We start from the raw sequence: 17,877 nt of genomic DNA, 5'->3' as shown, positions 1-17,877 counted from the left end.
TGACAAAGGGAGGAGGAGAAACACAGACAGTCAAAGGCAGGCAGGCAAGCAGAGGGAAGGCTCTCCATCACACGTCGCCGAACGTTTATTAAACGGCAGCACCAACAGCAACGTCAACGACGAACAGAAATTGGTTGCAAACTAAAATCCCAACATTGACCATTGAGGCGTGGCTATCGGACTGTTGGCAGAGACCAGGAACCAGAGTCCCTAAAAATCAGGACGAGCAACAGGAACTCCTGTTTCCAGCACAGAAACTTCATAGTTTTGCTTAGTTCCCGTTTTTTTTTCTTCTGCCAGCAGAACAAACCAACATACCAGTCACAATTACGTTCTACTCCTATACTCCTACGGGTACTACGAGTATGTGTCGACCGATAAGGCTTTTGGGCAATTGGAAAGTGGGAAAAGCGGTGGAAAACGGCTAAAAACCTGCAAAAGAGCAGGGCCATGGCTGGAGCTGGCAAACTGTCACAGCCATAACAACGAGATGCGAAAACTTTGCGACTTTCATATTTGCACAGCATTTGAAATTAAACGAATGAAACGACTGGGTGGCAATATAAACCGCATTCCACATGCGGCATGAGTGTCCCCTAACGAACGAAATGGTTGACCAACATCGACGGTGGGGAAAAGTAATCCATGCGGAAAACTTTTCAATGCCGGAAAACTTAAGAATATGTGGAGGGAGGTTCATTATGATGATTTCCTTTTGTTTTGTTTAAAGGGGGATTAGTGAGTGATATGTTTTAATGAGATTTGTATAATGTTAATGATGGAAATTTAAGTTTTGGGAAATGTTATTTTCTTATTATTGAATACAAGGAAAAGTTCTCTTCTTTTAAGTTTGAAAGTTATGTTTTGACTGATAATTAGACGTCATATCCTTGGCCATTCTTGCTTATTAAATGGCTTATCTTCTTTCTCTTCTAATTCTAAACATATTCTAAATCATTTTCCTTTGTCTTTCCAATTAAAATGAATACCCGCCAAGATGCCTAATGCATCCTTGAGGCTTTTTCCACGTCTAAGACATTAATGAACGGCTACACGCAGTGACATGATTTAGAGATGATTCGCTGGTGGCGGTGAGGGAAGCGTGAATTGTTGGCACATTTAAATGTATTATCTTGGTGGCACTCAGCTTTTTCTTCTTCTTCTTCTTCTGCCACACACGATCCCCCGCCAGCACTTGAAATGCACTTCGCTTTTTGCAAATTGCAATCATTGTTGCTGCCCGAAACGAGGCGAAACCAAAACCAAACCAAACCAAATGAAACCAAACGAAACAAAACCGAAACCGGAGCGCAGGAAAACAAAGTGAACGAGTCGGGTCCCATTTTCTGCTCCTGCCATTTTCTCACTCTATTTTTTTTTTTCGTGCTTCAGATCCTGATTCAGATCCTGCTCCTTCATCATCCTGATGTCTGCTTGTTTTTAATTTAAAAGCCCGACAGCTCTCGTTTATTTATATATATATATGTAGGAAAAAGCACGTGATTTTAATGCTCTTTTTTTTTATATATTTTCTTTTTTTTTGGTGTAGGGAGTGTGAGAATATATATATAAGGAAAATAATAGATGCATGTATATTGCATGGGTGAGCGTATATAAATATTTCATTTCGCCATTTGTCACGTGCAACGTTTCCTTTTATTTTGTTGCTGTTGTTTATATGCCAACGCGTCGTATGCGCAATGCTTTGGTTTCTCTCACTCTGTCGCTCAAATCGCGATGTGTTCGCGTTTTGAGCACATAAAAAATGCATTAAAAACACACACACTCACACACAAAGGCACTTTTTTCCCCTCAGATTTTCTGTTTTTTTGGCTTCAGCTCTACACATGTTCAATTGAAGTTTTCTCGCAGTTTTAGCGGTTTTTATTTGTGTTGCACATGTATAGATTCTTTTTTATTAATTGCCCCTTTGCCCTCAAGGGAGGAGCAAAGCAAATACCAAATTGTCCATCGTGCAGTTGGACTGTTGTGCGGTCAACCAAGGATATCGTCGCTTCTGGCTAGTCAGTCAGTCAGTCGCCTGTTGCAGGCAATTATGGAATGCTTTCCCATTTGATATATTCACAGTTGAGTAATTTATTCGTTGAATATACAGTAGCTCCCACTGATTGTGAGAAACGCAACCAGAGAAAATTCAATCTCAGATAATATGCATAAATTAAATCTGTGAGTTTAGGCAGTCTGAGATTGTTGACACTTTTTAGTTGAATTCAATTCATATTCGTATTTATCTTAAGTGGAAATAACTTTACGACATCCATGATATTGTATTTAACTTCACATTGTAATTGCTTTACTAATTAATACCTGTGCTGGGTATGTAGATTATATGTTATGAATCGCAATAATAAATAAAGGCGAGAGTGAAATATCAGAGCTTTTGTCCTTTAAAAAGATTTTTTATTGGTATTTTTTTATCTTTTTTTCTCACTCATTTTACACAAAGCAAAAGCAATGAATGGAAAGCAGTTAATCATATATTTATTCAAATTTGTTTAATAGGCCTTGAAGAACAATAAACCTTTAATAATATAAAATATTTACCTTTTTTTCCGTATAAGCAAAATTTTTTAGTTTTTATGCATTGTTAATATATTGCCTTTGTTCAATTTTACTCACCCCATAGAAAGCTATAGAATTCTATTATTTATTTTCAACCTATTGCATTCAGCAGGTAGGATGTTTGCTGGCAGTTGCACTTCACTAAATTATTCCACCGCATATTAGAGAAAATTAAATTGCATATGCATGCACATTTGGCAGCAGGAAGTTGAGTGAGTCTTGGGAAATTTTCAATTTCCGCCGTAGAGGGAAAAGCAAAAGCAGCGAGGTCGAATCAATAAGCAGTCATTGCCAAGTCCTTGGCTCTGCTTAGTTAAATCCGCCCAACTGGCAGATCATTTGCATATGTGGAACAACTATTTTGCCCTTCCCCCCCAATTTCCAACCCAATGAATTTTCCGGGGGAGTCCAATTATATATATATTTCATTTTAATAATCCCGAATTTTCGTTGGACTACTCGACAGGTTGGGAACTTGGCAAACGATGGTATTAAATTGGCCACCGGGGCCAGGGAGCGGCGCTGCACGCTCTCACCGCACGATGGCCTGGAGGAGGAGTCACGGGGCGGTACCCTTCGGGCCCTTTGGACACATGGTGGACCCACGGCGGCTTTCGTTCCATATCCTGATTGCCTTGTGCCTGCTGTTGCCGAGATTACTGCTGGAGGCTCGCATCATTGAGAATGGATTGCTGCCAAAAGGTGAGCTTAATTAACCAAAAGCATTCACGTTCAATGGGTGAAATCAGAAGCGGAAGGCGCTCATAAGTATGCAACAGAAGCGATGCAATGTGAAGAAACAGGAAGTTGCCATTCCGCCATGTTGCTTTATTTCCAGATGTGCATTTCCGGTGCCATCGCCTGCCTTTGGCAAACTTAATTTATATGGATTTATTTTTATAATATTATAAAATGTCAATTTTCATTATTTATAATTGAACTTAAACTAAAGTTTTAGAGTCATTGGCTTTTCGATATTGGTTTACTCTTACTACATTAACCTACAATGTTTTCACTTTTTTATCACTTTTCATTTCAGTTTCATAGTGTTTTTATTAGACTTCAATTTTCTATCGCAAACAATTTGCTACAGTTGCTAAACTAGTATTAGAAAAACATGTTTTTGAAAGGGTACTCAAACTTTCGATCCCCAGCAGCGACTTTTATAGCTATTTTATTGTTGCGTGTCGATTATGCACTTCCCGCGGAAGAGGAAATCCTGTGGGGGGGCGGACGTCTGGCAAGGGGGCAGAGTATAACCCATGCACAATGTTGCCGAGCACGAATTGCATTTATCCCCACTTTCATTGTTGTCGAGCATACGCCATGTTGTACATTGTCATATTGATGGTGCGTTGACACTGGCGCTCTCGCTGATGACAACTATTAAAATGAACATGAGCGCTGGCACTTTTGTGTCCATGCCATGGCACATGGAATGAGCGAGTGGGTGGGCTTTAAATCAATCATAATTTCCATTGTCAATGCAATCAATTCACAATTGCATTTGCGCCATTCCGTGTTTTAATTCAATTTATTGTACTTAAAACGAACTGAAATTGGCTGCAATCTGCATTGGGTCTCCTCTGGGGTAAAATCAGAGTAGTGTAAGTAAGAGCAGGCCAATTTAAAATTGCCTGGCATATGTGTGGATGTGGGCAAACTGGCAAACTGTTTAACCAAGAAGTTTAGGATGCTCTGAAGGACGCTTAGCAAAGTGAGCTTGGGGGAATATCCGGGGGAAGGTCGAAAAAAATGTTCAAGAAGTGACTGTAGCAAGGAAGCAGCGGCTTCAAAGGCAATCGCTGGGGAAATCTGCTGGCCAAACATCTACAGTATATATATATATATATACCCTTGTATGTGTGTATGTGGGGGTGTATGTGCGGGTGTATGTGCGGGTGTATGCACGACCGCTCGGCAAACAAAAACACAAACGAACGAGCGAGCATACAGGCTAACAACCGCAGGAGTAAACACTACTCACACTCATATTATACACACACACCAAGACAGAAGGGAAGGAGAACGATAGAGGGAACAGGTTGACAGGGTAGGAGGTGCACCCATTATGGCCAGCAATAAGCCATGTTAATAACAAGGCACCAGCAATGGCAACGGGGCAACGCCGCAGCGTCAGCCAGCCAACCAAGCGACCCAAAACTGAGCAAATGTTGGCCAACTGTGAACAGGACACCAGTCGAATGAGTCCTGGGCCACATCACATCACCAGGCCTCTGTTTGCATATCATCCCAGGGAGCTCCTCGTCAGTGTGTTTGTCCTTCTGTGTACAGTCGGATCGCTGAGTCTCACATGATGTGAACGTTGCCGTCGCTGTCGCAGCCCAGTAAACTAATGCCACAGTTAATGAGAGGCCGGTAATAGTAATGGCGGGGAATTTAACAACAAAGTTGGATCCCAGCGAATGGAGGTGTCCCTGAAGAGATCTTCTTTTCTCTTTCGATTAATAGGAATTTAAGCTAACTTCTATATAAACTCAAATTACAGAAATTCAAATTATAACCACTTTATCTAAAAGGTTTTTCGCTGTATATTTTAAGTTCCTAAGCCGCTTTCCAAAGTACACATACCCTTTTTCAGCCAAAAACTTTCGCTAAATGGCCACGAATGGATGGATGGACGGCTGAAATGGGGAAAAGGGCAGCAAAAAAACCGCGATGAGTGAAACAATGATGGAAAGCTATAGCTGCATCATCGGCAGGCAAATCAAAATTTACTACATTTAAAGTGGGTCCGAGGCAAAGTCCCCGGACGGCAGTTGGTCGGCAATTGTTGGCCAGTTTATTGAACCAGTGGGAAAGCGGAGAGAACCGAAGTGAATCAGTGGGTCCGAGGCGAGAAGACAATGGCATCGACGGACCATCGTTGCCACGCGGACTAAATTAAAAATGTGGCATCGACAGGGGGCAATGGGTTGGATTGGCATCATAAAAACCATGACGAGATGAGTTTAAATCCTCGCTGACTCACCGAACGACTGGAATGACTGACTTGCATTGCTGGATCTGGACCTGGGACCCACTCTATGTGATTTTTCAATTAATTTCGTTGTCCGTTTTTTCTTTTTTTTTTTGTATTTATTGTTGTTCCTGTTTTTGCTGGTTCGTTGCCACAAAGTCGATCTCTTGTCGCTGACAGACATCCTATGGCGGTCGATGTGCAATCCATGCTGGGCGGGAAATTGTTTTTCCACCCACAAAACCAGTCAGTCCGCCGTCTCTTAAATTAGAAAATCATTGGCACAAATAAAATGTGCAGTCAAAGCTAAAGTTGCACTTGGCTGGGAAATGGATGGGGTGGGTCAAGGGGCCAGCTGGTCAAGTTAAGTGCAATGCCTTGTCTCGCGACTCCTTTTTTTCGCCATTTTCACGCTCGACTTACTGGCTGGCTGGCTTGGTTGGCTTTCCTCCGTTTCCCTCGATGTATTTTTGCCCATTTTCCTTGCCCTTTCTGTGGGTCCCCTGCAATTTGTCAACGCGTCGCCTGACATCCTTAAAGACTTAAGCTGGCCAAGATTGGACTGTCGGCCCAGCTTGATGATGCGCTTATGCCTGTAAGTTGAGAATTATGATTTTCAGCCAGCAATTAGAAATTTTCCTTAGCATCATGATTGACAGCCAATGATTGCCAGAGAGAGAGGAAACTAATAAGTTGCAGGGAGCTGGGCTGAACTTTTATATTAGCATAAAATTGGTAACACAAAAAGATGAAGCAATTAGGCGGAGCGAGAATCATAAAAAATGCTTTCAAAACTTTCCACCAACTCGCATAAAAAATGAGGCGAGAGGAAAGCCATCAAAGGAGTGGAAAATGCGGCCACAAATGCATTTCATGATTACGTTTCATTAAATTCAGAAAGAACTTTAACGACTTTGGCGAAAATTTCGTTGGCTTCGGAAGACGTAAATTATGTCTTAATGAAGAACTTACAAAGAGTAAGGTGGTTAAGATAAAACAATGAAAAGATAAGACTAATAAGAAAGTTAATGTGGTCTTTAATTTCGTTTTATTCTGAATATTTTAGTTTTTCAATCATGGCCACTATTTAATGGAACTTGTTCTTGCAAAACTAAACCCAAGAATTTCTCTAAGATTTTCATATTCTTTTCTCTGCTTACCCACTGACCCATCAAATAGCCTCATTTACATCTCAAAGTATAAGAAAACTTATTAAAATATTATAATAAAAAAGTTCTCAACGGCCTGCAGCTGTTGTCGACAGCAAAAGAAAGAAAATCTGAAGAAAAAAAAACTTAGGTGTTTAAGAAGGGAAGAAGGCCAGGAAGGAAGTGGTCACAATTCGCTAATTAATTTCATTAATAGATGACACAAAAATCACTTCGCAGGACAATTTTATGGCGAAATCACTTATACGCCATCCTGCACTCATAAATAATTAATGCAGACATCTCTCGGGCGAAAAACAAATGAAAATTCAGATGAGATGGGTCGGGGAAAAGTCTCGGGATAACGTAGATGGATAGCAGTAGGCCCCAGTCCAGCGCCATATTGAGCGCATAAAAGGCTGCTAAACAGGCTCGGTCAGATTACGAGGAGGGGAATGGGTGTGGTAACCAGTGGGTGGCCTTCTCCGGAAGTGGCTCAAGACATTGGCCCCGGACTGCCCGTTAGGGGTGAGCTTTAGGCACAGCAGAGGTAAAGAAAATAGTTCAGGACCCATAAATATCGCATTACCTGAAACTAAACTTCTTTATGAGTATTATTTAAGAGTTCAATGCAACTTTGACTTAAAACCTATTACTGGAAGATACCTATTTTCATGACCGCACCTGTACATTGGCTTAGCTTCTTCCAGCGGCGAACTTATCATTATTCATGCTAAAGACTTAACGAGCGCGAGTTTGAGCTGCAGGAAGGGCCAGCGATTGGGGCGTGGGGTGCTGGATATCTGGGATAATGTGGGGCCCATCTTATCGTAACTATTACCGCAGCGGGAAGTCGCCGCCTCCGGTGGGCGTGGCCGGAGTTGGATTTGCGCATTTTCATTACTCTTATCCTCAGAGCTCCGGCATCTTTCAGTACATCGTCCTTTCGGTAGGTCTCCGGTCTCTGTCTCGTTCTCGTTCTCGTTGGTGTTATTGTCATTGGCATAATCAAGAAGGGGAAAGGGGGATTGGGTAGGTGGGTGGTTGGGTTGGCTAAGATGCCATGTGACAGAGCGGGTGAGGGAGGCTTCTGGGTTAATCTTCAGATTTTCGGTGTTGTCGGTTTTACGAGCCACTTGCCAGCATCGTCTTTAGCCATAACAACAACGACAACGGCACAGCAACGACATATTATTATGGCAGCCATTGTTGTAATCCCGCCTCGGTTCGTGTTTCTTGGTCTTCGGCGTTGGCTTCGTCCCATCTTTGCCAGAATTTTGCCCTTCGTTTCGGGCCATTGTCTTTAATATTTGCTGCCCGGCAATTCTCATTTCGGCGGCTTTCTTTTATTTCCAACCGCCCGCAGGGTGAAATGTCCTTAAAGCAACTCAACTAATAAATTATTTTATGAAAGTGTTAACTTGGCAAATTTCCGTTTTCTTTCTTTATCGCTCCATTATTAACTAGGGCAGTCTATAGGTGCTATATACGAGTATATGTATGCCATCAGCGACATCATAAAGTAAACTAATTAGAAAGCTTTTAAGGAATCTTCACAGAGCTCAGCGACATCTTAACTGGGCTAAGACAAACAAATTTGTGACTGGCAGGCGGATTTAATTGGGATTAGGGCGGTGTGGCGGCGGTGAAAGTATTGAGGTTGCGATAAGTAATCAGGTGGATAATACCTAAGGGGCAAATAAGCTACCTGTTTTGACCCCAAAGGGATTGCATTGTCAATGGAAGTGTTTGGATTATTTAACGGTCGATTGGCTGTTAAAGAACTTGTTAATTATTTATTTATTGCCTGGAAGCTATGCTTTTCTTTCCTGGAACATCAACATTAATGTACAAGTAATAATATTTGTAAGAAAAGAGTTTCTTGGAAGTTGCTTTCCAGAAGCTTACAATTGTGTTTATCTTTTCGCCTGATTGCGCTTTCCAGACTCCAGATTGGGTCACTAACTGTTTGTTATATAACTTAGGAACAAAGTGTCATGCCAACCCCTGAGGAAAATCCCCAGTTCTTAGCTCACTTCGATAAATCGCTGGGCGCCAGGCTTTACCGTAATAAACATGGATATTAAGTTCGACTGCGGAGCAAGAGTTAAGCCACTGCCAGTGGAGCAGTAGAGTTATCAGTTTGGAGTTCTGGGGATGTATAGTTGATAGCATAAGCATAAGCAGATTGGATGCAGAGGGCAGGTGGACGGTGTCATGTGTACATATGTTACCAATGTGCGCCTAATTAGAGCCCCGAAACTGACCGGCCATGACGGTGCCTAATGGTGGAATTGTGTGCATTGTTTTCCCATTTGCCCGGGAATCGAACGGAAATGGGATCTGCCAACGGGGAATACATAGTTTGGTTTCGATTTTCGCTTTGTTTTTTTTTTCTGTTTCGCCTTTCGACCAGGCCAACACAGTCCAATTTCCCTATTGTCCGGACATTTCAGTTCGCTTCGCCATCGATTGGGTTGGATTTCTACCGGGCTTCGATTGGTATTCATTGAGATTCAGGCAAAAGAAAGTGTGCCAGCCCTGGGAGCTCTGACTTTCATCTAATAATCAACAGGGCGTGGATTATAGAAGTCCTAGAAGTATCGATGCCTCATTTAATTAACGATTGCCACACAGATGAAAGGAGATTGGAGTGGAAGACAGGAAGCATCCTGCTCATTACATCCAAGCTCATGTTTATGCAAGCAGTGTGTGTGTGTGTGTGTGTGCGTTTGTCCTTAACAGGTGCTTACCATGTAATCCTGCGTGATGTATTCCAATTAGATACGAAAGCAACTTGGCTTGGAGTTCAAAGCAATTAATTCTATATACTTGAGCAGCAACCATCAGTAGCTCAACCCCCTCAAATCACTCTCTCTAACCCTCGAACTCCTTTCCATTCTGCATTCTCCATTCCAGAGCAAATTTGGGCCACTGAATTGGACTTTGTTGTGATCAATCGACGCAATTTGATGGCCATGTCGGTGGTGGGGGCCACACCCTTCCCCAGACAGCATCAACAGCAGCAGCAGCAGCACCACCAGCATCACAACAGACTGAACCTGACCGCAAACAGCTTGGAACAGGACGAGGAGGACTACTTCAACGATACCATGTTCACGGCCATCCGTGGAGTGCCAGCCGGAGGCAATAACAATTTGTTCGACCTGCGACCCGATAAGGCAAGTGGCAGAAAGGCGGCCAAGACGACGGCAACAACGAAGACAACAACCACCATTACCAGCACCAGACTGGATGCGGGCAAAGGCCAATACTTTGAAGTGCCCGATTTAATTAATCAAGATATTGACGAAGAGGAGCGACGCGAGCTAGAGGAAGCGATTCGGGGAGAGGATGAGGATGATGTGGGTGTCGGTGAAGAGGGAACCGTCATCATGCCAGATTTCGACGAGTTGCCGCCAAGAACCGCAGTTGGCACGACAACCACAGTCGCCGATGCTGGCAAGTTGAATGTGGAAAATTGGCAGAAGCTCGGTACCCTGGGCAAAGAGACCACATCAACAAGCTCTAGTACAACGCCATCTACAACCACTACTACAACTACCACTACAACAACATCGACCACGGCTGCAACGACAAGCTAGTAGTAGTAGCACCACCACCACGACGACTATTAAACCAGTTGAGATGGCAACCAGCAGGCAACCACATCACCATCATGGAAAACCACGCAAGCACCACAAACATCACAACAAACAGCGGCAACAGCAACAGCAGCAGCAACAACCGAGACGCCATCACGTCGCCTCCCATGAGCAGGCGATCCTCGAGAGCTTCCAGGAGGAGGAGACCACCACTCGCGATAGTAGCATCCATCGAGTAAAACCTGAAGTTCTGCCGGAATTACCCATTCCCTCAACTCCCGTTTCGGCATCCAATTCTAAGATCATTGCCATTAAGCCAAAGAACCAGAAGCGAAGGATTTCCAAAAGAGCAGCCGGAGTCGAAATCGAACCGGAATATTTGCTCGGTGATGCCAATATAAATTCCAGTGAATTTGTGGCCAAATCCAATGAGGAGGAGCCGGAGGAAACCGAGGATTTCGAGCTGGAGGATGGTGATTTTCAGGCAGTTCCCGCCTTGACTCCTGCACCACCCGCATCACCAAATGGCCCGAAGTCCGGGCAGGATTACGTCCGGTTGGATGGCTTTGCCGGAATGCTGCAACTCTTCTTTGGCATTGATAAGCCCATCGATGTGGCCATTTTCTCCCACCCACCCAGTGCAGAGTTTGTGAACCTTCTGTGCGCCCTGCTGGTCTGGTCTGTCCGTTATCCGGCCGTTTTTTGGAATACCTCCAAAGGCTTTTGCCTGTGTGTTTAGTCTCCAGATGGTTGTGGCTGCCTTGGACATTATCCTCGGCTATGTGGGCGTGTCGAATCTGTACAAGTTGCAAATCTACGCCGAGGCCATGCCAGTCCATCAGCCTGGCCTTATCCTGAATGCAGTTGTCACCTTGGCTTTGTATCTTTTGGCCACCGCTCTGGTGGTTGCCTCCTCGATGGTCATGTATTTGTACGGACATGGACGTCTGGCCACGCGGATGCGGGATCGCTCAATTATCACACTGAAGAGTCATCAGACATGGATTTACTTTGCCCACTGCGCCTCCTTGTGCTTTGTCCTGGCTTTGGCGGTGGTGAAGGCGCCGCTACTCAACGATCTCAGTGCCACCTACAAGAATAATCTGCACTGTCCAACGTTTTTGGCGGGTGAGTTGAAATTTACTTAAAGAATAAGTTAACCTCAAGGTTGTAAGCGGAAAAAGACTTAAGTTAGATCTTTTTTAAATACGATTTTCATAGGAGTAGCTCATAAATTTGGACTTAAAATGACTTATTAAAGGGTTTAGGGTTTTAAACGTAATATTTAAGATTGTAAAATTGGGTTGGATAACAAAACTTAAAAGAGATATATTCGGTTATTCATATTCCAAAGTACGTGACAAGATTTACCCATTAGCAAGTCTAGTTTGAATCGTTAAATTCCGATTAAGATTCTTGAGGTGTCCCATCACCAGAGAAGGGGGTCGTCATACAAATCGCTGCAGTGTCTAATTCCCCATTTGATTAAGTGTGTTGAATCTGCATAATTGGATGGCCGGGAACAGGGGGGGACCGTCAACCGAATCCCTCCTTGAATACGTTCTGAGGTATGTTTTGTGGCCTAAGCCAATTAGCGGGGTTGTTTGGACTTTGGATGTGCGGTTGTTTGAGCGTTAATCGCCGGATAGATAACCCGATGAGACAAAGGAGCGGAATTGAGTGTCACTCGGGGCGAGACAATCGAACTGCAGACTCGGTCCAATTAAGCTGTCATACGCCTGATCTACCTTAACCGTATTACGTTTCTAGCTGCACTCAACTCACCTGTTTTCCTGTTTCGTCTTCTTTTTCTTTCTTGATTTTCCAGCTCTTGTTGGGGTGACGCACCTTTTGCTTTGGATTGTCATCTGGTTGTGCCTCACCATCAAGCGACGATGGCACTTTAAACTGCCGCCATTGGACAGCACTTATGGCGGATTGCTTGGCAAGGCCAGTGCCCAGCCACTGTTGATGTCCAGTGGCCAGAGGACGGGTAGCAATTCGAGCAGCAGCGGCTGCAACTCCACTAGCACTACAGTGAATGGAGGTGATTCTTCCAAGCCGGACATGATGAGCACGGCGACCAGCACGGAGATGGGAATGGGTGGGGTTCATAATGGGGGCATGGGTGGAACGGGCATGGGACTAGCCGCCCAGGAGGATATCTATTGGCCCAAACTGACGCCCAGTTCGCCCAAGCTGAAGGTCACCTTCAACGAAGTTACGAGTACGTCTGATGATGTCCTACTAATTGGTGACCAAGAACAAACTGATGGCAAGCGGTAAAAAATCGTTTTTTAGATACAAAAAAATAAAAAAAAAAAACAACCAAACAAAAAGCATTACGGGTTCGAAGCTCCGTATTTGTCCGTTCTTATTAACTTCTAACCATAGCAACTAGATTCATTTAGTTTTTGTTCACACATACACACTGCACCAAACAAATTAAATTGCAATCACTTAAAAAAAAAAAGAACATCCATACAACCCAGCACCAATTTTCCAGGATTTCCATGTGATTTTTTTGTGTTTTTCATTTAACTAGACTGCTAATTCATTCGTTTTGTACTTTATCGGTGTGTTTTCTTTGCACGTTCCATTGTTTTTTTTATCTGGGAAAGAAAGAAAGAACCATTATTGAAAACTAATTGCCCAACACTAGTCATTAGTGAAGCATTTTGCCACACCTAATTTGCCCCACATTCACCAGCACTACCACCACTACCTATATATACTCTTCAGTTCCGATTCGTCGGCGTGCTTCTGACATTCGCCATTTTCTCTATTTAACCAATAAACCACTTTTGTGTTTTCGTTTAGTTTAAGCTTTTGTTTGTCCACTAAAACGATTGTTCAATTAAACATAACAAAAACGATTTATCCAAATACTATATATGCTATATATATATAGAGAGAGTCATGTATGTATAGAGGATGAAGGATAATGATGAGAAACTATTTTGTTCCGCTTGTCGCCTGTTTTTTAAAAACGATTCTTTTCATTTTGTTTTTCGATTGTTTGATTAACTCTAGAACTTAATTACTACTAACTCTAGCTAATTGAGTGTGCGCGAATTCAATTTCAATTAACAATTACTACTACTAAAAACAATGCAAGTGTATGTGTTGTTGTTGTTGTCAATGTCGCCTTGTTGTTGTTTTTGTTGTTGTTATCGTCCTTGGTAATTTGTTTAACTAACCGGAAAAACCATTGAACTAACACACAGACAATGAATGTTTGATCAAATTCAGGGGAATAGAATGAAATTTTTAGAAATTGTTTTTTGAATAGCTTTAATGGCTGGAATAGAAAATAAATTAATATTATTTATGACTTGGTAATATTTTCAAATTAATTGATATTAAATTATAAATTTGCTTTTTAGTATTTTCCATAGTTAAATCAGAAAATAATTTAGCTTAATCAGTTAAATTTGTGCTCTGGAAGGGCAATTTAAACTGATTAAAGTTCTTGTTTGTTGATCTTTGAACTTAAATTAGATCCACCTTTGGTTTTCTTCTATTCCTCAACCTAAAAAACAACCAACACAAGGCGACAAAGTTAGTTTGCTAATACAACTCCCTCTGACCATAACCTTGTCCTCACTTTAGCCATACGAGCCGTGGAGCCTCGATATGTTTTGCCAGTGCTACGGGGGAAGTTGACGACGGCGAGTACGCGACACTAAGATCAGCAACCGTTGGAGCCGTCGTGGGCATCACCATGGGCAGCATGAAGAGGGGCGTTAGCAACACTTCGGTGGGGGTCAGTCTGCTCCATCTCTCGGAGTATGATGAACTTCCACCGCCGCCGCCGGCCAACCATCATCATCAGCAGCAGCTGCAACAGCAACTGCATCAGCAACAGCAGCAACGGCAGGCCCATTCATTTGCCCATGGACATCCCCACGACTATGCGTATCTAAGCGGATTGGGTGGCATCAGCGACGACAACATCTCCGAGGAGGGTAAACTGTTGGCCTGTGTGCGCGACGACAGCATCACATACGCCTCCACTAGGGATCTGGAGCCACCACAGCCATCGTCGGCACACGCTCAGGCACAACCACCACCACCTCCACCGTTGCCCATGAAGGGAGCCCCAGTACCTCAGCCACCAGCGGTACTGCCACACAATGCCGGCATCTACGGACGGGCTCCTCAAGCAATGCCCGAGATGATGCAATTGTCGCCCGAGCATCACCACAATCCACTTCAGCATTCTCTGCAGCATCCTCTCCAGCAAAAGCAGCAGCAGCAGCCACCACAGCATCCACTCCAGCAACAGGGCAATCCGCACCAGCATCTAGTAAGTCCCTTGGCTCCGGTCACGGTCGCAGTTCACACCAACGAAGCGCATGTAAGTATAGGAAGTGGGTTTTTGTAAGGAGGTGGATTCTCTTACTTGGGGTGGCTTCTAGGAGAGATACTAAAAAATTATAAATTTAAAAGTTTAAGATACATTTTTGTCTTTTTTTCGGATAGAACTTCAAACAAAAAAACCTAAAATTTCTAATAGGTTTAAAAATATATACTCCCAAACTTATTGAAGGAGAAAACTTAAAAGTAGGTGGTTAGAATTTTGTGGCAAACTTTTAGTTTCATGAACAACAATAAGTGAAAATAACAAAGAACAATGTTTATTCTAGTTCGGCCTCCTAGATGTTGCTTCCAAATTCCCAGTCACAATAAAACAAATTCCCAGACTTTTAGGTGCACCCACAGCAGGGTAGGGTATATCGCCTTCAGCATAGTGCATAGTGAATAATTTTGTGTTCTTGTTTGTGATTTGCATGTGGGATTGCTGTGTGGGAAGAGGGGAGGGAGGGGTGAGGCGATGCGTCGTCATGTAGGGGCGTGTAGCATGTCACGCCCCTGGAGCAGCAGCAGCAGCAGCATGAGATTTATGTTTGCTGTTATGAGACAGCATAAATCAGTGCCAGGGCCACAGACAGGGTGACATGGATTGGGGATTGGCCTGGGGCAGAGCCAGGCGACACTGTCCGAATTAGTGCTCCAGTTGATGGATAGCCTGGTGGTAGCGAAGGGTTCGGAGTCTGTCTCCCCAATTTGATTTGATTTCGTTTTCACTTGCAGACGGGGCCACACTGAAGCAGAGCCCCTACAGTCACCTCCTAGAATCTCTCATTATTCCAACTGCTCCTTGACCACTTTTACTGACTCCCCACCGTCTCTGTCTTTCTCTCTCTATCTCTCTCTTTCTCTTTTTCTGTTTGTGCCCCATTCCCAGATCTCCTCCAGTTCCACACCCCGTTGCCTGCGTCGCGCCGATTCGGGCGTTCCCAACGAGGCGTTGACGCCCCGCAGTGACACAACCTCCACCACCGAAAGCACCAACACCACCTCACCACCGGAGCGCGCCCCATCCGAGTCCTCTAGTGGCGTCCACTCTGGCGAAGAGCGTGAACTGGAGGTCATAATACGACCGCGGGCTAACAGTAAGCCACCGCCACGACCTCCACAGCCGCCCATCCAGGAGGAGCCCTACGGCCGTTGTACCAACATGCGTATGTCCAGCTTCAATGCGGATCCCTCTGCCATCTCGTCGTCGGTCATCAATAGTGCCACGTTGCCGATGCAGCGTTCGGTGCCGGAGCAAAAGTTCGACTATACGGCTCACTGCAGCACGATGCCACTGCCGGTGGGCTGCCACAGCCAGCAGCTTGCCGGGAGTGGCAATGGTTATGCCTCAACCTCGGCGATGACCAGTTCGATGGGTGGCGGTGGAATGCCACCACTGCCTCCGTCACAGGTGTCGAGCTTCATGTCGCCCAACAGCATGCACTATGCCAATGCCTCGGTGGCCCTGGGAAATAGCAATGGTCAGCAACAGCCGCACACCACTCTGCCAAACGGCGTACGCTACTCTAATCCGCACTTCCTTCGACGCCTGCCGCATGTGACCAAGGCAGCGGAGTCACCCTACGGACACCTGGGCTATGGAGCAGGACATCATGCCTTCGCCAAACTGCCGCATGAGACGCATCCTACCATACCAGAGGATCGCGACTCGGCCAACTATTCAATGGCCTCCGACCAGGATTGCGGCTTGTATGTGACGGCCCAGCTGCACTAGGATGGCAAATTCAACTTCCGGCTTATCTACCATACTATGAACTTAGACTTGCTGCAAGAAGCATGGCAAAACCCTTAACTGTTTTTAGTTTAAGTTAAAGTCTGATTGCACTATGACATAGATAGAAGAAGAATATCTAACTAAGACCTATATCGTAGTGAAATCGGATCATAGACACCTACCCATATCGCTCTAAGTTAGCCTCTCGGTTTTTGTACAGCTCCGGGCCCCAAGAGAAGTCATAGCAAATCCACTAATCTTCCAAAGGATCAGCTGGTTACCGAATCCTAAATGAATTAACTTAAACTTCTTTTGCTTTGCCTTGACGATGATCCACTCAAGTACGTAGCGCTAACTGCCACTCATGATGACCCACGAAAGATACATAAGAAACAAAAATTAAACCCCTTAACTTATCTACATCTAAACTAAAACTACATCTACGGCTAAAACTAAAACTAAAACTAAATCTAAATCTAAATCTAAATATATATATATTTATATTTATATTTATACATGCTATGCTCGTATACAATGTGTAAGATAATAAGCTAATCGTGTTTAAGTAATCAATGTAAACTAAAGTTTATCATATCATATATGAATGAATATCGGATAGCTAAGTGTAAGGCCCTAAATAAATATTAATCGGAAAGGAATAAAATATCATAGCTCGATCATGTGCAAGCACTCAAAGTATTTTCCCCTAAGCAATTTCTCTAATTGAAATGAAAATAAAAATGGAAAAAAAAACGGATATAAAAATGAACAAAAGGCATACGAATTTAAGCTGCAATTGTATGGTTTTTATTGTAAGGATAAACTGTAAAGTGGTAAATCGTAATTTTTATGGCACTAAAACTATTAGCCAAAACGTTATGCTTCAGCTAGTCGGCATAGATGATGATAGATGATAGATGGATGGACACCCAGCATGGCTTTGGCATATGTATTTTCTATGGTCTCTCAACGCTTATCGTTTAAGATGAATGTAAAATGTAATGATGTAACAAAGCGACAATATGAATATATATTATCTAATGTATGATACGAATGAATACTATCCACATCCCCAATACATATCTCACACGCACAAGACTTTCGACCTAAACCTACACCCCAGCTTATTAAGTTTTGATTTTTGTGCTCCGCGTAAGTAGATAAATGTACTATTATTTCGGATCGTAAATCGTAGATTCGTAACTGGTAATTAACTGAAAAATCAGAGTTACGGGGGCTCTCTCTTTATAGAGCATTCGATTGATCGGTCGTGTTTAGTTTCGTTATAAAGACTGATTAGTAATATAATACATTTTGAAATGCACATCCATCACAAAACTTGATAGCCGAAGTCAGCTTGAGAAATTCATAGCATTGATACGATAGTGGATAGGCCATAAATATAGTTTAGTATGTCGTCATTAACTTGGTTCCTTTGTGAAACGCACTAAACTATACGAGATA

General features: G+C 43.4%; 1 protein-coding gene across 1 annotated transcript in view; it reads left to right on the top strand.

The window, feature by feature from the left end:
* LOC108105257 (protein tincar) overlaps positions 1-17,031 on the top strand; it is a 62,696-nt gene extending 45,665 nt beyond the window's left edge. The window contains 8 exon segments of the mRNA XM_041819526.1: positions 3,050-3,202; positions 3,204-3,285; positions 9,631-10,312; positions 10,314-11,031; positions 11,033-11,444; positions 12,145-12,598; positions 13,929-14,676; positions 15,568-17,031. Coding sequence (XP_041675460.1) covers positions 3,050-3,202; positions 3,204-3,285; positions 9,631-10,312; positions 10,314-11,031; positions 11,033-11,444; positions 12,145-12,598; positions 13,929-14,676; positions 15,568-16,413 — 4,095 coding nt within the window. The 3' untranslated portion in view covers positions 16,414-17,031.
* Positions 17,032-17,877: the final 846 nt, after the last annotated feature.

This window comes from Drosophila eugracilis, unplaced genomic scaffold, assembly GCF_018153835.1.
Source record: "Drosophila eugracilis isolate 14026-0451.02 unplaced genomic scaffold, ASM1815383v1 contig_75, whole genome shotgun sequence".
NCBI lineage: Eukaryota > Metazoa > Arthropoda > Insecta > Diptera > Drosophilidae > Drosophila > Drosophila eugracilis.
The sequence above is the reverse complement of the archived record's forward strand: the minus strand, read 5'-3'. Positions and strand labels throughout refer to the sequence as shown.